Here is a 20,974-nt window from a genome sequence, read left to right as displayed (position 1 = left end):
CAGTGAATGAGTCACAAAAAGATAAAGCAGAACCTGATGTTCCTGTCTTTTTGTATAGACAAGGGTGGTGTGATTTGTTGTTCAAAAAGCTGTCAGCAGCTGACACACTTAGAACAAAAGTCCTGCCATCCTTAACAGTACTGAGGCAGAATTGGTGTTGGCAATACTGAAACAATTGCACACCACATCCAAATTAAGCACTAAACTTCTGAAAGCAGACACTTCTTGTGCCTTGAAGCATTCAGTGTACTGACCCACATTTTATAGTGTTTAGCCATTTTCTTACAGATGCAGACTTGCTAACTCTGCAAGAGTACTTTCTGTTCGCTTTTTAGATCAAGTGAAATTATTTGTTTACAAAACCATGTCCCTTCTTGGCAATTTCTACAGGAACAGATTTTCTCTGTCCATAATTTCCATGGCTTTGTAACTATTTTAAAGAAATGTCTTCAAGTAAATACGCAGGCTTAAAAAGCTCCCAGAGTTTCCATTTTAATCATGGCTTGTCCCTTTACTTTGAGCTCAGAGAAAAAAACCCATTTGCCCCATATTGTTATTATGGCTGAGGTAGACAGATATTGTAGAGTATGCCCCTTTCTTGGAGAAATAAAAAACTGCAATACTTTTACTGTCAATTGTATTCTAGCATTGTTTTGAATATTTGCATCTCTGAATAAATATTCATGACAGCAAACTATTTCAACTGTCTTTGGATAATTCAAATATAGCAATGAAGGTATTATGTTAGTTTTAAACATGATTGGTTGAAATAAATTTCATTTGACGTAGTTTTTAAGGACAGCTTTTATGGAATTTCTACTCTCGATAATGTTTAAAAGTGGCATGTACAGGTGCATATGTGGGCAAGAGAGGAATAAAATACAGATTACAGTAAAATAACTACAAATCTGAAGTGATTCTTAAAAACAGTTACAGCAATGAGGTTAAGAATAGGCAGATTCTGTGTAGGGTAAAGTATGAAGTTGCATTGAAGCTGAGGGTGGTCAGTTGTGATTTCATCAAGAGTGATTAAACTTGAAAAATAAAAGAGGAAAACCCCCTCATTTCTTGGGATGAGAAGTCAGTGGTGTTTGTAGAAGTTGCCTTGCTCCTCTTAATACAGGAATAAATAAAATGTCAGGAGTAATTTTTAATGCAGTTCGCAGTTTTTTGATGAAAAGCGCTTTTAGCCTTCACATAGCAGCTAATCGACAGCCTTTTTTATATACTATTTTTTTTAAAACACAAAAATTTATCAGAATGACTTTTACACTTAGAGGACAACACAGATTTAGATTTTTTTCCTGTGTACACACATACAGCAATGGATTTTTAGATATCATGTTCTTAAACAGCTGGCTTTGAACATTTTTGGCCTTTGGTGAACAGGGACAAAAAAAAGCGATTTTTGCCTCTGCAGTTTTACGCAGACATAGGTGTATTTTTAGGCTCTCTCACAATGAGTAACGCACTTTCCTCTCAGACCTTTCCTGGGTGGGGACTGGAACCCGCGGGCCCGAGCTGAGCAGACAGCCACACGCTCCGATAACGCGCTGTGCTCGCAGCCCGTGCGCCGCGCTGCCAGCGCTTGCTGCTGCCCCCGGCGGCCCGCCCGGCGCTGGCGGAGCCCCGGCTGCTCGGGAATGCTGGGAATGTTGAGTCAGGGACTGGCAACCGAGAGCGCCGGGCTCGCAGCTGACTGAGGGAGAGCCGCTGAGGGCCGGGAAGACGAGGGACAGGGGCGCACGAACCCCCCCCGGCTGCAGCAGGTTCCCTCTGTTCCTCCCCTGCAGGTGTGCGGTGGGTCCCGCTGTCCCCGCCGCCTCCTTCCTCCGCGCAAGGAGATGTCAGCTGGACGGGATGTGGAATCCAGGCGAGGACGAGAGACAGATGCAATGATTTGAAAGGTGAGAAGCTCGAACGGGAGAATATGGCTGTGATACATTACTGTGAATTTATTGTGATTAAGGAGATTGCTGTATGTTGCTTCCTGCAACTGTCTGGTAGCTAAAACTGGAAATAATTTAGCAGAAAGGGCTTTTTATATTGCTTGAGAAATTAGATTGTAATAAATGGGACCAAGTGCACATCTTATTCTGGTAGCAGAGTGCCTCTCCCTACAGAATCATCAACCAGAAACCTCTCCTGCGATTTCTCTTAGAAGCAGCCATAGGAGTCCTGTTTTTCATGCTCAGTGGATAAAATATAATTGTTGTTGTTAAGGTCTTCTAGAATAGCATTGAGGAACTTTGGAAATTCCTGGCTTTATACCTAAATATTGATTAATTTTGGTGTTGTAATAATTGTGTAAGGAAAAACGTGAGAGATTTCTGTTCCCTTTTAGTAGCTGGCAAATGGAAACCAGAAACTAACAGCATATTATTTTGCAGTTATAGAATTAATGAATACTTACTGGGGTTCCTAATTTGATATTGTGTGGGTTTTTTAATTTTTTTTTTTAAAGATCATTTTAGGTCAGACAAGAGTGATGCATATGATAAAATCCGTGCATATATTTATCAAGGATACATATTTTGCTGAGAGCACTAGAGTAGCAATGTGATGGAGAGGGGAAATATATATATATATTTTTAGTGTGTGATTGATTTCTAGGCGGCTACCTGCTAAGCCTGGTGATGGATGGATGGGAATCTACTCCCTTAGCAGCGAATTGCTATTTCCCTTTTGATGGACACTCCAACTGGCCACTTGCATTGGCAGACAGAAGCTCGTTGCAAATAAGCACGGCCAATAAGTGCAGGCAAGAGGAGGGCAAAGCCTACTTGTCAGGGTTAGTTTTCTGGTTGGCTTCTACAACCAGTGTTTTCACTTAACTGTTTGTTTAGGATTTGTTTTTATTTCCTATCCCTTGCCCCCACCATGTGCATGTCCAGGGCGGCCACCTCGTTTGCAGCCCGGTCCCACAGGCCCTTCTCCGGCTCCCCATCCTCCGAAGGGCGGGGAAGGTCCCCCCCTCCATCAAGTCGCTTTTCCACTGGCGCTTCGTTTCCCCGTGGCGAGGTCGAGGACGCAAAAGATCCTTGGTCTCCCGCCTGCCCCCGCCAGCCCCCGTCCGCCCTGCTCCGAGGGAAGATGCTGCGGAGCCGCCACCCGCTCCTCCCGCCTCGGGAAAGCGGAGAACTGCACAGCGTTGATTCAGCTGCTCTTTCCAGGGCCCTACGGCCGGTCGTTCTTCTGCCACAGGGAGGGGGCTTGGGACTAGCCTCGCAGCCCCAAAACTCGCCCGGCTCAGCTCCCCCCGCAGGCGGGTGTGCCAGAGCAGCGCACCCACCCCCGACCTGCGTCTGTACAAGGACCCCAATAAAACGACCCCTTTGCCCAGGGTTTTTCCTTGAGGTCTCCGAATAGCGACGACACCCCCGCTCGGCCCCTCCGCCCGCCCCGCCCCTCCCCGCAACCCGCAGCGCGGCCGCGCGCCGCCCCTCCCTCCGCGGCGGGAACGCCCCAGCTCGCGCAGCCACGAGCAGGCGGAGACGGGCGCGTGCGGCCGGGGCTCGCGCAGCCCAACGGTCGCTGTCCCCGTCCCCTCAGGAGCCCCCGCGGGCGGCACAGGGAGGAGGCGCCGCCACCGCCCGCTGCTCCTCCGCGGTGCCCCGCGGCTGCTCCGTGGGGTCAGTCCGTTTGCCATCTTGGCTGTCAGTGCTGGCTGTATTTTACGTGTTCTGTGCAAGAGCAAAGGCTCTTGCAGCTCCTGTCCCTTCACAGTCTCATCTGCTCGAGCAGTGCATTTCCAGATTTCTTTCCTTGGATATGGAAAGGTCTCTTTCCAGGGTTTTGTTTGTTTTTTCTTCCACCTAGGGGGTGTGTAATGGTAAGTTTCTCCAGTTCACTTAATGTGTATGTTTCTGTGGGAAACGCTTTGTTAGAGTTTTTTTGATGTAAGAAACTGACAGTCTAGGTCTCGGCTTTGCGGGTGACAGGTTCAGGGGTGTGTGTGAAAAGAACTTTTCCCACATCTCTTCAGTGCTTTAAAAGAAACTTTTCTGTTACTATTAGTTTTGTTTGAAAGCTCAATGTAAAACAGTTTTCAAAGGCATCAAGGTGAGTTGTCAACTTCACTTTTCTTAGAGGAAACTGTGGGTGGGAGGAGGGACTGGTGCTCTACACTGAGTGAAGGGAACGTAATTTCTTACTCTAAAGGATTAATGGGATAAAGGCAGTCCCTGAGACTCACAGCTTCACAGCTGAGGTTGAAAACATGTTTGTACTATGGAGAAACTCTGTGCTGTATCTCTCGCAAGTGCACCCAGGGTGGGGTAAATGTCTCCAAATAGACATTTTCTTTTATCATCATTAAAATTTCAAATGCACAAGTGAGGAGATAATGTTTTGCAAGTGAAAAATAAAGTATGTGGATTGTCCTTGTCATTCCATCTGAAATGCTTTTTGTTGACTTGAGAGAGTAGATGGTAATAATGCAGTCTCCAGAAAACAGTTTGGGTAAATAATTTTGAAGCACTGAGGATTGAAATGGTGTTTCTATGTTGGAGAAACTGTGTTTTGACAGGTTTGGAGGAGACTTGGCTGTCATTATCTTTAAATAGCTCATAGTCCTGCTTGGTTGGTGGGGTACCTAGGCTGATACACTGTGTTCCTGAATGTGGGAGATGATACCATCTTATTATTTTCCTTCCTCACTATATAGCATTGAGATCATGTGCTTTGACTTTCTAATTGTGTGGGGTTTTTTTCTGCCTATACCATGAAGATGAATTTATGAATAGAAAAGGTTTTGTGTCTTGAGATAAGACGCATCCTTTTTTCCAGTAGGTAGAGGATTCGGTTGCTGAAATTGTTTCCGTTTTTCCCAAGGATGAAGGAGAAGGTTGGCATGCAGAGACATCTTTTATTCTTTCCCATCCTACTGTGCATAATGGAGTTCCTTGCCTTAGAAATTTTCTGTCTGTATCTTTCCCATCCTACTGTGCATAATGGAGTTCCTTGCCTTAGAAATTTTCTGTCTCTGGTCTTCCTGAGCATTGGCCTCCTTTTATTAATATCTTCTGTTAGTGTTTGAGTGCCTTATTGAACTCATTATACTTACAATACTTTCTCTTGTGGTTAAACAGCATTTGGTGGAGACCTGTCTCACTACCTCTCATATTCTATGTGTGCTTCTTCAACTCCCAATACCTGCTGATAGTCAAATTGTGGCTCAAATTCAGATGAATGGTAGTGTAAGACATAATTATCTATGCTAGTAGCCCCTCCTGTCTCTTGCCTGCTCTGAAGGCTGTAAAAAGGTGGCAAGAGAAAGGGTGGCCCATGTTCTTAGCAACCAAATATCAAGCTAGCATGTTAGAACATCTTAGAAAGTCAAATATACCAGATATTTAGAGAATTAGCTATTCAACATGCATGTTTTTGTAAAAGAATGCTCAAGGTGATTTTATTGCTTTAGAAAGATCATTCTTGCAGATCTTTGAGGAGTGACTAACAGAAAAGAGTAGGTTGTTCAACCCTCAAAGAGAGCGAGGCAACCAGCCTGTGTATCACTTGCAAAGGCAACATATGTTCTCCCACCTGTATCTCTTATGGTGTGTATTATATTTTTATCCACTATGATGCATTTGTTATCTTCTCAGTTTCATTTAGTTTGTAAGATGCCTGTGATATGTATGGAGACAGTCATTTCCACCTAGGAAATATTATTGCTATGCTGACTTTTTAAAAAGATGTAACTGCTCTTTTATTTCTGAGATTATATTTGTTTGCTTCAGCTTCAGGATTGCTTTAAAGATTTTTGTGACATAAGTTTTGGTTTTTGAATGATCTTGCATACGCTTAGCAAATGATGAGGTTTGCTCAACTTATTTGTTTTGCAATGTTAATACTAGCTTATATTTTCTACAAAGTCCTGGCAAAATGTCAAGAGTTACTTTGAAGCAAAATGAGATTACAATTTATTTTTGAGGATCTTAGTTGATCTAGGGAAATGTCAGAAATGAAATTCTCTAAATGAACTGGATAGTGCTTTTTTTTTTCTGCATGATACTTAGAAGAAAATGTAAAGGCAGATCAGCAGAAACATCAGCTAAATATTGGTCCAGCAGATCACATGTTGCATAGAGCACTGGTGATATGTGGGACAGTTTCCTTCTAAATAAATAGCTCAGATCACTTAGGGTGAATGCTGACTTACTGGCCAGACTGTTCTACTGACTTTGAGAGCTCAGCAGAACACAATTTGGTGAAATCATTCCAATTCCTAATGGAAGTTTACTGTGTCTATACTTGTGGCCACACTATTTGGCATCCATTTGGATCGTCTCATTGCAAAAATAAGAAATGGAATGGATTTGGATACCATAGTACTTGAATTCTCAGGAACTGATTTCTTCTTGTCAATTGTGAGTTGAATCCATTTGGAAATTGTGGTGATGCTTCTGCAGCTTTCAGTGTTGTTAATAAACACTTTACATGGTTGGTAAAAGTAATTCACAGTTAATCTGCTAAGATACACATTTCATTATGTCTGTAGTATATGCAATGTCTGAATCATTTAATGTTTTTATAAAAATACATACATCTGTGTTATTTCTTATATTTCCACTTGATTCCATTTATCTCTCTCTCCACCCCTTGCACTATGGTGCATAAGGAGTATTATGCTTCAGCTTAGCAAAACCATCCTTTAAGTACTGGGTAAAAAACAAGTGCTTTAGAGTAATATCTCCCCCCACCCTGTTTAAAATGGCCAAATAAAATCAATTTAGTTTTCAGTATAGAATAATCTGTATCTCACCCGCTTTAAGTTCAACTAGAATGGCTCTGTGTCAGCCGGTTCTATGGGAAGATGGGAGAAGGTGTCTGCTTGCTTCAGGCAGTAGATGATGATCTGTGTGGCAATTCTTGAGACCCTGAGGCTGATGTTACCTCTTCATGCCTCCAATTCCTGATGTTCTGAGACACTAAGTAAATCTTCCTGAAGTGAGGAAGGCTCCATGTATAAGCAGTGAAAAGTAGGAAACTATGTAGATGCCTTTCTCTGCTGTTCCATAAAGCAATGGTATATGGCTTCTACAGTGTCTAAGAAACTCCACAGCCTTAAATGAAGGCGGAAGGTTTATCCTTAAGATGTATACACTTGCAAAAAGCATACTTCCTTTTTTTTTCTTTTTTTTTTTTTTCAACCAAGGTCTTTTATTTTGCTTTTTTCCTGTTGCTTTCAGAATTTTCACAGGCATATGAAAGATACAATGTTAAATCAGTATGCAAACATTACTATTAAGGCAAAGGAGGAGTCCTGAGAGAAGTTAGTCTTCCTGTGGATGAAGGATGATGATTCCTTTTTTTTGGTAGGGCTCAATGAAGTGCTAAGTAAGTGTTCTCTGGTTTGAGATGAGAAATTCTCAAAACTTCATACAAGTAGAGAAAACACAGAACACAACTAATAAACTCTAAAAGGCAAAACAAGTATGTAAAATGCATATCAGAGATATAAACAAAAGGCTGACTCAAAGGAAGAAGTATGAACTACAGTATTGACATGAGACAAGGGTATCTGTCACATAGGTACCCCGAGGTTAGTTTAAGGGACAACAGGGTCCAAAACAACTTTTATTAAGCCGGTGAGAAACAGGGTTTTAATACTCCAAAGTGACTCAAATAAAGGTTCGGATATCAGTTGAGGAAAATTATTAAGGGGCAGCAACTAATCGAACAGGCGGTCCACAGTGTGCATGCACGTGGCTTCACTCAAAACAATGCCGGAGCCGTCCCTGAGTCCTGGAGAAGGACACATTTGCCTAAACACGGTGTGGGATTATTTTAAAAGAGATACACGTACTCGTAGTGAGTACGGAAAGTGTACACTCGCAATCGTGCGAGGGTTAATTTACTTACACGTGCAAATGTGCACGGAATATTACACGTGCTTATGTGGAAGCACGGGAGGAAAATACACTCGCAATTGTGCGAGGAAATAATTTATACACGTGCTAATGTTGAGCACGGAAAGTTACATGTGCAAATGTGCACGGAAAGTATACGTGCTTGTATTAAGCACGGAAAGTAAGCGTGCAAATGTGCACGGAAAGTTACACATGCAAATGTGCATGGAAGGAAAATACACCCGCGATTCTGCGAGGATTAATTTTACACGTGCTCATATGGAGCACGGAAAGTTACACGTGCATATGTGCACGAAAAGTATAAATATACTCGCAATCCTGCGAGAAGTTTTACTCACAGCCGTGGCGGCGAGGCAAGCGGAGTCTCCATCCCAGGGAGGGGGGCTCTCGGCGGCAGCATCTTGCTCGTGCTCCGAGAGACCCACGACAGTGGGTGGAGTCTCGACGAGAATCCCATTTTTATACTGGCTGATCAGATCTGACTGTAGGTATTCTAGAAGCTTCTCTGCACCCCCACACTGGCTGTGGGTGCCCCTGAAGCCTCCAAACATCCCCCACACTGGCCGCAGGCGCCCAGCGGCTCACTGGCGCCTTGGCACTCCCTTCTCCTAATGGCCCTGGCCAGGGTGCTCTGGGGCCAAACAAAAGAAGCTGTTAGCCTCAAGTAGCAGAGAGAGAGGGAGATGTGCCTACTCCTTCCATACTGAAGGAGGGACGGGGAGAGAGTGGGGTTTGCATTCTGCCACAGTATCCTATACCTATTTTTTGAGTATCAACAAAGCTGCACCAACCCCCACCACCTGGCCACATATCAGGTCTGCTGTATCTAAAAATATTTGATTGTACCTAGTTTATATTGACACAGACAGTTTATGCTAGCAATCTTAGTTTTTCCAGCCTAGATTTTTTTTTTTTTTTTTTTTTTTTGGCGGGGGTGGGAGGAGAGAAGGGTGGGAGGGGGGAAGTTGTACCAATCTAGCAGGCAGTTGCTTTTGTTCAGGATCTGTCACAAGCAAGTGGAAGGAAAATGCTCTTCAGTTCTGATCTCATGCCAGATCCTCTTTGAAGGAGCTACAGAACTTTTTCAGGAAACTAGAAATATACAAGGATGGATTTCTCAAGTGCATTATGAGTGGTGTTATAATATTTGGCCATAGGATGGCTGACACTTGAAGATTAGGATAAGCTATTGCATTGCCCCCAGCCACTATGATATATTGTTTTTATTGATCAATGCATTGAAGCTGAGATGGCAGAAAAGCTGCACCAGTGTTTTTGTGGAACAAGCTGTAGGTCATCTCCTGAATGCTGGATGACAGCTGAAGAGGGGAGCAGATTGGGATGCTTATGGTAAAATGTCAAAATTTGAAAATGGAAATCAGCAAGTTACATCTGGTTCCTTTAAATCTGTACATGGCAAAAATTTGTAATGTTTTATGACATAATTACTGGTCTTGTTAGTATAGTTTGTATGGAACAATGTTATGTTAGCTTGTTTGATCCATTTTGCTGAGGGCAATGTTTGCATTGAAATTTTAATGGAGCAGCCTGAGTGTAGTACAAAGAGTTCAGTGTTTCCAAATTATCAATGTTGAATAAATACCACGCTCTTATATTTTTTTTGCCCCAAACCCATAGTGGTATTGTTGTCAATGTTTCAATGTAGTGTAGTGCTGTGTCTTCTACTTATGGATCTTGTGACTCTTGACACAAGACTCTTGTGACTTCCTGGGAAAGAGGTGAAAATTCATAAGAGTAGCCACTGCTGTATAGTAGTAGTTGAAACAAGTTGAACAACTTGAAAAATTTCGGTTAATTCAGATGCATAATGGTAATTCAAAGGAGACAATAATGCTTTAGACTGTGCTGGCTGTTAAACTTGCTGAAAACATAGCATATACCAAGCAGTTTTTAAAATTCATATAAGCTATGTAGTATATGCTTGTGTGGGGTAATGAGAGGTCAGTTGAGAATCATAGTATCATGGAACATGTTAGTTTGGAAGGCACCTTCAAAGCTCATCCAGTCCAACCCCTGCCGTGGGCAGGGACATCTTCACCCAGCTCAGGTTGCTCAGAGACCTGTCCAGCCTGGCCTGGGATGTCTCCAGGGATGGGGCATCCACCAGTTCTCTGGTCAACCTGGGCCAGTGTTTCACCACCCTCATCATCAAAAATGTCTTCCTCGCGTATAGTCTATATCTACCCTCTTTTAGTTTAAAGGGATTATCCCTTGTCTTATCAAGGCATGCTTCATGTTTGCTGACATTATTAGTATCCATAATATTTTCTGCTAATATTGTTGGTGAAGATTTAATAGACTAGACCTTTTAATAAACATGACATCAAATCATTTTTCTGCTTGCCCTGCTGCATTAACACTTTTTTTTTCCCAGCAAATATAGAACAGGTGTTTCAAAACACTGGGAAATAATGTATCTGTAGATAATGAGGATGTCTTGTGGGTATGGTTAAAGATTACTGGATTTAACTGAATCTAACTTTTGTTCTTCCTCAAATTACATTTGGAATGTACTAGCTCTGGTTAATGACCACTAATTTAATGAATACCACAAATTTATTGACATTATCAGATTTGTTTTTAAAAAGTCAGTGGGCTTACCTAATCCTAAAGTCCTATTGGATGTTTATGTTTATGCTATGTAAAGCTATTAAACTTACTTGGCACTTGGTAAATGTAGAATGATAGTATTGAAGAATTTGAAAACAGAGCACTGGTCCATATCTATCTGTTGTTTGGTTAAATAAATTACAAGGATAGTTCTATCAAAGTAATAATATTATATTCATAGGAAAAAAAATAAAAAAAAAAAAAGAAAAAAATTGTATTTTGCAAGCACTCCTTTTCTAAATGAAAACCTAGATTGCTGTCATGCAATCTTTTCCTGAGAAGCTTATTAATAACAAATACTAGCAAACTAGTACTTTGAACAAATAACACTGTTTTGTAATAGATTATAATTGTTTAGGAGGAAATATTCACTCAAATTACCTTAGTTTATTTACTGTTAATATTTCTGGCTAAAATATGTTTTTACTGGTTACAGCTGAATTATTAGAAACGCTGTTTCCTTCATCCTTTTTCCTATCCAAAAAGCTCTTTGTTAACCTAAACAAAAATTAAAACTCCTGCTTATTTCCTTGTTCTGTCTTAAACTACTATTTCTAGAGAATAAACAGAACTGCTGAATTGCTACTGTTATACTGTCTTTCGGAAATGTTTTAGTTTGCATAGTTCTCAATGTTAACAACAGCTATTTTTTTTTTTCCTTTATATAATTATGTATGGTCAGTCATATAAGTTCATTAACATATCAGCTAAGATATTTTTTGGGCCTATGGTGTTTATTGCAACATAAAGCTTGTTAAACTAGATAAAAATGTGAAGATATTTTCTAGCAAGAAGGAAATGACCTTTTTTTGTCTTCTGAATGAAATTAGTTTGAAAATGTATTTTTAACTAGTCATCCTAATACAAAATGTATAGTAAATTTTATTTTAAAAGTAATTACTCCAGGAAGGTGATTATTTTGTTTTCTGGTATATGCTGATTACTTGTGAACTAATTTTCCAAGAGGAAAATTTACTTAATTTTATATTTTCTTTTTCAGGTCTCTGGCTTTGGAGGAACAATAGTTTTTTGCCTACTAGAAGAATGCAGTGAAACTGCCAATATTTCTAACTGGAATTATAGATTTAATATTCAAATTTAGTGTTACTAATTTATTAAAAAATAGTACCTCAAAGTATAAGAAAAATGTATGGAAGTGCAAGAACAATCAGCAACTTGGAAGGAAGTCCCTCCAGGTCTCCTCGTTTGCCAAGATCTCCTCGCCTGGGCCACAGGAGAACAAGTAGTGGAGGAGGAACAGGTAAGACATTATCAATGGAGAACATCCAGTCCCTTAACGCAGCCTATGCAACATCTGGACCAATGTATCTGAGTGACCATGAAGGTGTAGCTTCTACTACTTTCCCAAAGGGCACAATGACTCTTGGAAGGGCTACAAATCGAGCTGTATATGGTGGTCGAGTTACAGCTATGGGGAGCAGTCCTAATATTGCTTCAGCTGGACTTTCGCACACAGATGTTCTTTCTTATACTGATCAGCATGGAGGTCTGACCACATCTTCACACCATCACCATCATCAGGTTCCTTCTATGCTGAGACAGGTTAGAGATAGTACCATGTTAGACCTGCAGGCTCAGCTTAAGGATCTACAGAGGGAGAATGATCTCCTCAGAAAAGAACTAGACATAAAGGACAGCAAGCTGGGGTCCTCCATGAATAGCATCAAAACTTTCTGGAGTCCCGAGCTAAAGAAAGAAAGAGTATTGAGGAAAGAAGAAGCAGCCAGAATGTCAGTTCTTAAAGAACAAATGAGAGTTTCCCATGAAGAAAATCAGGTAAGTAATTCTGAAAGTTTCTTTCTGTTCACTTACAGCTAAGTATTTGATGTTTTGCTTATGGTACTGTAGCCTATGCTGGAACAAGCTTGACATTTACAGCAAGAATTGTATGTCTTGATCTATCTGTCTTTGCTAAAGAGTAGGAAAGCACATTAATAAGAATCTGAATGCCGGTTATAATTTTCTTCATCCAACATTTTTTTGCATTATAGCTGAAGAGAATAATTGTTTGTCAGTATCCATTTTCTTAGTTTTTAGACTTTCTCTAGTGCTTTTTTACAGCATCAGTCTAAATACACTCAGCAACCTTTTGTTGAAGAGATAAATGAGCTACTTCTAGAAAAGTGTAAGCAAACATCCAGAGGTATATTTTGTATAAGCTGTATAAGTATTTAGTCACCCATTTTTTTTAAAGTTAAAAGAAGATATATTAAATCCCCAAATGTAACCTTCTGTAATTTTATGTTAAGTATTTTAATCTGCATTAATAAAGCTATAAGGCCAAGCTTTGAGTCTCTTGGCTATTTCACAAAGCTATACAAAACAGTGGCACAGAAGAGATCATAAATTCTCTCCTATTGCAATCTCCACACACTTTTTGGCTGCTGTACTTATTTTAAAGCTGCTCCTTTTTAGACCATCTGTTAACTTTCCCCAGACAAAAACACAATCCTGTGTTTCTCTCACTTCCAGGTTCTCAATCTAAACTTCCTTGCTGGCAGGCAGCAACAACTTAAATTTTTAATTTACTTCTGAGTTTGTGATCATCAGTGCTTTTCACCAAACCTTTCACATCTTAAGCATGTCACAAACCTAAATGTCTATGGAACTAACAAGCCTGATACCAGTTACTTCAGTAGGAAACTGACTGTGTCTTGATCTGGAACTCAGTACAATGAATTAATTATTATATTTATTATTATTATTATTTCTTGTATAACTTGTGTATTCAGACTGATAGTAATAGTTGCTGAAAATTTATTTATAGTAGGTGCACTAGGATGCTGCTAGAAGCAATATTATTAAAAATCTTGTTGGGTGGAGGTTCTGCTATTTAAAAGCCTTACATTGGTTAGGCATTCTAATCTTGGCAATTGGTGTCACCTTAGCAGTAGGAGTATTCTAAGGCACTCTGTTTTGGTAACCTTTCTTACAGGAATGTCACATGAATATCTTGCATTGACATTTGGAATCTGAGTCTGGTATTTAGAGAATTTGTCACCCGCCAAAGTGGTTACCTGTTTGTTTTTTCTTTTTTTCTAAAAGCTATTTCCTCTTCATGAGGGGAAACTAAATTACTGACTCTTGTATGAATCCCCCTATTCATTCATTTATTTAACTGAAGATTATACAACTAACAAAAGGCAAAAAGTTTTTATTTTAACCTACCTGTGTATTTAACATGAATCCTTACTCTATAATAACATAAAGACTGGGTAGCCCAGTATTCCATTGCTAACAGTATCCAGAAGTTCATAGAACAGACTTGGTATGCAGTGATATATCCATTGAGTACTCTTTATGATCCAGCTACAGTTTTTGTGTGCTTAATAACTCTCAGTGGTCTTTTCTTTGAATTAAGCCAGTTGCTTTTGGACCTGTGTAAAATTCCAGTGTCTACAACCTCTGACAGTGAATCCCACATCTTAACATGTCATGTGAACAGCCACTGCTTTTCACACTAGACTTTGGCTGCTGTTGCTAGGATTTTTCCTTGTACTGGAAGAAACATTAAATAGTTGATGTCTGCTGCTGGTTTCAATGCCATGTGTGATTTTATAGGACACTGTCATCACATTCCTCCCTCAGCTCTATTCCAGACAGGAGGATCTTAGCATGTGATAGTTCCTTTTCATGAAACTCTTACCTTTACTCCTTTACTTGATTCTTCTTGGAATGTTTTTCAGCTTTTTTTTTTTTTTTTTTTTGAGGTGAAGAGGTCAAAACGGATCGATGTTTTTCGTAATACAGATGTAAAATGGGTTATGCATTAATGATATAGTGTTTGCCCTTTTATTCGGTACATCTCTCCCAACAATTCCCAGTGCTTCATTTGTTTGTTCTTTCTAGCTTTGGATGGCATCTTTTTTTGCTGTGAGTACTGAGCTAATATTTTAATGGAAATATTTATCATAGTTGAAGAATCTCACCAGTGGTTATTATCAGTTTAGATCCATGCATGAAGGTAGGATTATTTTCACTTGTGTATAACTTAACATGAGTCTTCCTGAATTTCATCTGCCAGTCTGTGCCTAGTTGCTTAGTCTTATAAAATCCTTATTTGCATTTGGCTTTTGTCTTTACTGCCCTGAATAACCAAGTATCATGAGGAAGATTAGTCATCTTGCCATTCACCCTGTACTCTGGGTTGCTTAGGATATGTGAGACAGCACAAAGTCCAGCCACAGGTTCCAGCAAAACTCTACAGGGACCTTCTGTTGGTTTTATGACTTGACCATGTGTTTCTGCTATTTCCTCTCTTGTGATCAAATATTTATGTATGAAAGGAGCATCTCCCTTATCTAATTGCTTTTTAGTTTTCTTTTAAGCATTTGTAGGGGAGCCTTTCTAAAGGAATGGCTTTTGAAGTCTAAGCTGGCTGTGTCAGCTAGTTTGTCAGTCTTGCTTATCCACATGGTTATTGATTCTTTCAAACGACTATTTTCAGTTAACATTATCAGAAAGCAATAAATTTAAAGACAAAATGGTGCCATCTATCACATCTATACTAAAAAGTGATAGACATGTCCTTGTGTGTCTGAGGGTTACTGACTTACGAAGCTTCCTTTCTTAAAAACTGAGATGTTTCTTACTGAAGCACTAGCATCTGTTTTCAGATGGGCTGTGCACAATGAAATTGACCCTGATGGGGCCCTTATTCTCATAGCCAACTTTGGGAACTCCCAGGAGACCTGAGAAGGGCAAATCTATCTGGCTGCCCGCCAAAAAAAAAAAAAAAAAGATGAATGAATGAATTAGGAGTTTGATATTTTTATTGTGGTTTCTGGAAAAATATTGTAAAAACAAAGAAAAAAATTTGTGAAATATATTATTTGTTTTTTAAATTAGCTATTTCTAAAATACAAATAATACGGGGAAAAATATAAAGACTAACACAATATGGATTTGTAAAAAATAATGTCAAAAGCCTGTTCTTGGCTGACAGGAAAACAGGCAAAGGCAAAACCAGTGCTAACGTATTGGCATAAGGAAAACTTTTATGCTGTCTAAGAAAATTTCATTAGGAAGCTGGTGGGAAGCATATGAGGTGAAATTGCTATTATATGGATGCCTATCTGATTAGAAGACTGCTTCAAAGTGTAATTATCAATTATTCATGGTGAAGTTGGAAAGCTGTCTAGTAACATCTGGTAGGGATCTGTCATGTGTTTGAGGCTTTCATCAATGTTATGAATGATGGATATGTATTATGCATCCAGATAATGTCAATCTTGAAGGGTTAAAAACATTCTGGAAAATGTTTAGGATTATAAATGAAAACAAAATTGGCAATTTGAAGAAATAGACTGAAAGTAGGATGGGTCTTAACAGAAAATTGCTGAAAAGTAAACAATTTGGAAGCAAAAAGAGACCCATGTGAAGAAATTCGTGGACAGTAACTTAGACGTTCCTGATTTTCTTTTGAAGATTATTTTACCCTTGGAAATGTGTGCTTTGAGCATGTGTTGTTTGAATTTACAACTCAAAGTTAGTTGTCTTTCTATTCTTCTTTGTGGCATATTTTCTCAGAGCACAGCTAGTATTATTCTATATATGGATTGATTATATACATGGGGCAGGAAGTACTCTAAATTTTTTAGCTATTTAAAGTGGTTCTTCATCTTGGAATCATCTATTTTCAGTTTCTTGGTCAGAGATTTTGTGGTTTTTCTACAGGTAGATAGTTATTTTCTCTAATCTTGCTTAAATGTATTATATAGAAGGGTTAATATAGAAGGTTTCAATGGAGAGCAGAAGGCTATGAGGTGGAAAGAACTGGGAGGACACAAGAAATTACTCAACAGTATTCATTGCAAGGATTGCCTGTCTGTCAAAAAAGACAGAACTAGCTTATCCATTTGGATTACCTGTTTCTAAGACAACATATTAATGTTTACCAGTTGACATGCTGCTTTTATGACATTGCAGTAACTGAATTAGATTTACTGTGACATTTTAAAAGTAAACTGTAAACTCAGTTGCAAAAAATAATGCCTGTTTCTCTTACTTATAAATGCCATTATTTAACACCACGTAATTAATACAAAATGAACCACTGCATGCAATGAACACTGGCTCTTTTCCATTCATGATATAGTTACACATTTTTGTTGGAAAGAAATGGTGAGTTGGATTTTTTTTTCTTCTTACAGAAAACCAGGTAATATTTAATTGCTTAATGTGTTCTTTGAAAACATATTGTAAATTTTGATCTTCTTATGAAATTTAATTCCCATCCTGATATGAATGAGATATGAAAAGGATAGTGAACAGTTCCTTTCAGAGGCTCATGGTTTTGAATATAAAATTGTTCCTTGAAATAACTTTAATATATCTGTAGCAATATGAATAACTCATAGATGCTGCAATTAACAGAACAGAGCTGATAAAATAATCAGTAGAAAAGGGTATGTGTATTCACAAAGTCAGAACTGTGAGTGATTATATAGATGTTATTTCGCATGCTCTTCATTTTTACTTTGATTCATGACAAGTGTCTAAGTAGAATGTAAAAGAAAATACACTAAGAAATAATCCGAAATGATGCTTTCCAAACTGAAGTCCCAGTAAAACCTTGATCAGGCTAATGTATACATTCTTTAAAATGAACCACATGCTCATGTGTGCACATGCACACTAAAAATCACCAGCACCAACACACCAAAAAGCTCTAAGCCAAACAATACTATACTCTTATTTTGTTTTGATGTATTGCACATCATAAAAAGTACACTATTTTAGTCATCTTTCTGCCTTGTAAAAGAAAAGTCAGGAAGCAAGGGCAATAATTTGATTTACTGTAACTTTGCTGGCTTATCTGGGAACTAGTCAGTGGAGGTTTATGCAATAGTTTCTATGGCTGGGGTCAATCCAAACTGAACAGTCCATTGCTTAGACCCTGCTGGCATCCTCTAAATGCAAGTGAAAGGAAATCAAAGATCTTTTCTGTCTCTGCTGAGTCTTTTTTTGTTTGTTTGGTGTTTTTGTTTTTTGTTTATGCCCACTGAAATTCTGGAGGCTTGATCCTAGTGGAGTATGCAGGGACTTGCAAGCAATTAGGTCTTCAGTTGGAGTTCGCAGATAGGTATTTTCTTCCTTAATATGCATCAAAGTGTACACTTGATTATTGCTTGGAAAGGTGGCCCTGACATTGTTCCTAAATGCCAGAGGTGGTCAGAGGAGTTTTTAAGGGTATAAATACCTTTCACCTGTCTCGTTGTCTCTGTGTAAATATGTGTAACACTACAAATTTTGAAGCTTGTTGTGAATATTTATGAAATACAAGGTTACACACTAAAGGTAAAGCTAGCAACCTGAGAAACGGAAATGTTCTGTTCATGTTTTACTATGCTTTCTGAGGTATGTTATCACATTAATAAACTAATTTAATAATAAACCCCCCTGATATTTTTAATAAATGTCTTTCTTCAAGAAAAAAATAATCAATTTATATATTTTCAATGCAAATTTGCAATATATAATAGTATTTATGACCAATGAAAGTCTCATAAGAATTTTTAAAGCCAGTATGTTCAGCATATTCACCTTATTTTCTGTTTTTCACTGTACTGTTGTTTCTTGTTCTCTTCATTTTTTTTTAATACTTGTGTTTTAAGAGATGCCTGCATACTTGTTGCTTTAACTTTATTTTATGTTTTCACTGTTTTCTTCATTAAAATTCATGTACATTGATGGCAATTTAGGTAAGTGCAAAGTATTTATTCTTTTTCAAACAAGACAAAGTGCTTAAGCATTTAAACGTGTGGAAAAGATTAAACATTCCTTACAGAATACAACTTGATTATCTGAAGATGAAGGTATAATGAAACAAAAAAGAGCATCAGTAATTTTTTTTCTAATTTGAAAATAAAAATGTTTCTTTCAAATGGGAAGAGGTTAAAACACATAATGACAGTATATAAGTGGTGTGAAACAGAGTGAATAATCCATGCCAGAAGGGTGTCTGTTGGCTTTTCTACTGCTGTTGCTGCTGATGAGGAAAGGCTGTTAGCTCTCTGGTGGGAGTGGAAAGAGGAGGTGGTCATAATGCTGTAGATCTCCAAGGAAATGTTGAGGAAACAATAACCCAAAAGTGTTTAAGGGTGAATGAGGAACCTAATTACTTTTAATTATTTTTTTTTCTTTTTCACCATGGGATTTTTAAATCTGAAAAAGTTTGGTAAGTACTGAGCTAGAAGAAGAGTAAGGGGAATGTGTCCCTGTAAGTGTGCAAGTACTCGTTTAGTCTTGACTGAGGTTTTTGGTGGTTTTCTGGGTTAGATAATAATATGGATATATAGATTATATAGTAGAAACTAACACTTTAAGCTGTACGAACATTATATCACATGTTAATAGTAATTTGGAAAAGATAGTAATAATTTATATCCTTTTGTGTATTTTTGAGATATAAAGAGATCTGAGGAAAGTAAACAATAATTATTATGTTTTGTTCCTCCCAGCATTTGGAAAAGATAAGGAGCAAGAACTGTAGTCTCTAGGATGCACTGTGTATAACTCTGTTAGCTGTTAGAAATTAAAGTTGTTGAAGAAGTGATTTGAACTAAAAAAAATTACCAAAATACCTACTTCAGCCATTTCGGTAAATTTTTTTTTTGTGATTATTGTTTTTAGATGCAGGATATAGATCATTCTCAATTGTGCCAGTTTAAATGTACTAGCATTAAATTTGAATTTCATCTTGAAGTCTTAGAATGAGTGTCAAATGAGTGTCAGTGAGTGTTTTTTGTAAAGAAACAAGGCCTGTCATGTTTTAAGAAAAGACGGATTGACTCTGTAGCAGAAACAGCATTGAAATGGAAGGTGTTTAGTACTCTCTCGTGCTATATGACTCAGAACTGTGATCTCATCAGCTTTGAACATATTCATATCCTTAGCTGACATTCGACGGTACATCCCTGAGATACTACAAAAAGTGCTGCTGATCCTGTTGTGGGTTTTTTATCCTGTAATGGTGGTGATCATCTGCTGCATAAAACTGAAAACCGAAGTATTGCATGAGGCCTTTCTGAAAGTCTGTAGGTTTATTAGTTGATACTTGAGCTGGATTTAGTAATTTAATCCTGTTTGTTAAATTTAACAACTTCAGGCAGTTACTGCATTCTGTGTTCCCTGTTTTGCTGTGCTTTAAAGCATGGGTCTGCTGTTCAACAGTGGTTGTGTTGCTGTGTGGGTAAACCCGTTGTTGAGATTCCGACAGGGTCTCAGAGCTGACCACTTGAAAAAATGTAGATCTAGAAGGATATAGGTTGGGATAAAACTACCTTTAAGTTATCCTTGCTTTAGGCTTGTAGCACTGCTTGAAGGGATTCCTTCAGCAGATACTGGTTAGCTACACCTCAAGCCTGGCAGGTGCTGCCTTTTGCCACTTCCTGCCTTAAATTAGGGGTCTGTCCAGAGTAGGCATTCTAATACAGCATTTGGTGCTGTCAGAATGACATGAAGGAAATGGGGAGGGAGGTAATTGTATTGTATGTAAACCATTTTGAGTTTTGTTCGACCTGGGAGGATACATCACATAAATAGTAAACTATTTGATAACACAGGAACTTAATTTGAAAGTGAAGCTCACAATGCATAAAGTTAACTAAGAAGTTAACTAAACATTTAATCTCATGATTAATATGGTTTTTCACAGGTGTAGTAGATAATACATCAAACATTATCCTTGGTTAATTTCTTTGCCACTAATTGTGATGGAGCCTGCAGTTTGTGGGGTGTGTTTTTTTAAAAATATATTTATTTCTCTGTTAAATTCTATAAACTGGTTTCCTTCTTGCCTTTAAACCTTGAAGCCTCATAGTTAAAATACTGGAAATGACTTTTCAGGATTTTTCATTATTTTAAGTGGGGCAGAGTGGAGGAAGTACTGAAAAAAAGTCATTTATTTCTCATTATACATTTGTAGTCTTCGCTATTTCAGCCATTTTCCCTCATTTTGGTACTTTCATCTCATTCCTGACTATAGAACTGTATATTTTGCTGGTGCCAAAGTGTCAGCTGTAAAAGCCATCAGTTGCAAGACAGGATTTGCTACTTGAATTTATGACTGGAGTATTTGTCAGTTGAGCTGGCAAAGCTGCTAGAGTACAGGAGCCCTTGATATATTTTATAGAGGATAACTTTGGTTCAAATTGGATTGCCTCTAGCAGGAGCAAATAACTCTTTTGAATTTAGTAATTTTAGAATATTTGGCCTGTGAGTTGGGGAAATGGTATTTATTTTTTGAATTTCCTTAAGCATTTGCCACAATATAGTTATCGTTCTTTTGATGTTTGAAGATGATGTACAAGGCTAACAAAACACATGTGAAAGCAGGCAGTAGATTTCATGTGAAGTGCTCTTCGAACCCTGAGGGGAAAGGAATAAATGTTTTTGCCAAAAGGAAAATCCTGAGGCAAATCAGTGTAAATATTTCGGTGTTAGAA

General features: G+C 38.4%; 1 protein-coding gene across 28 annotated transcripts in view; it reads left to right on the top strand.

Moving 5' to 3' along the window:
• The first annotated feature begins 1,494 nt into the window (after positions 1 to 1,494).
• The window catches only part of ERC2 (ELKS/RAB6-interacting/CAST family member 2), a 439,127-nt gene continuing 419,647 nt past the window's right edge, over positions 1,495 to 20,974 (top strand). For 5 of the 28 annotated variants that reach the window (XM_065074540.1, XM_065074526.1, XM_065074521.1 and 2 more), the window contains exons 1-2: positions 1,498 to 1,907; positions 11,506 to 12,302. In XM_065074540.1, the coding sequence (XP_064930612.1) occupies positions 11,652 to 12,302 (651 nt within the window). In that variant the 5' untranslated portion in view covers positions 1,498 to 1,907; positions 11,506 to 11,651. Of the gene's footprint in view, positions 1,908 to 3,479; positions 3,833 to 11,505; positions 12,303 to 20,974 lie in introns of those variants that run through there. The other 23 variants (XM_065074520.1, XM_065074522.1, XM_065074519.1 and 20 more) reach the window with 13 other exon arrangements.

Source organism: Columba livia, chromosome 10 (genome assembly GCF_036013475.1).
Source record: "Columba livia isolate bColLiv1 breed racing homer chromosome 10, bColLiv1.pat.W.v2, whole genome shotgun sequence".
Lineage (NCBI taxonomy): Eukaryota > Metazoa > Chordata > Aves > Columbiformes > Columbidae > Columba > Columba livia.
This window is presented reverse-complemented; position numbering and strand designations above follow the sequence as displayed.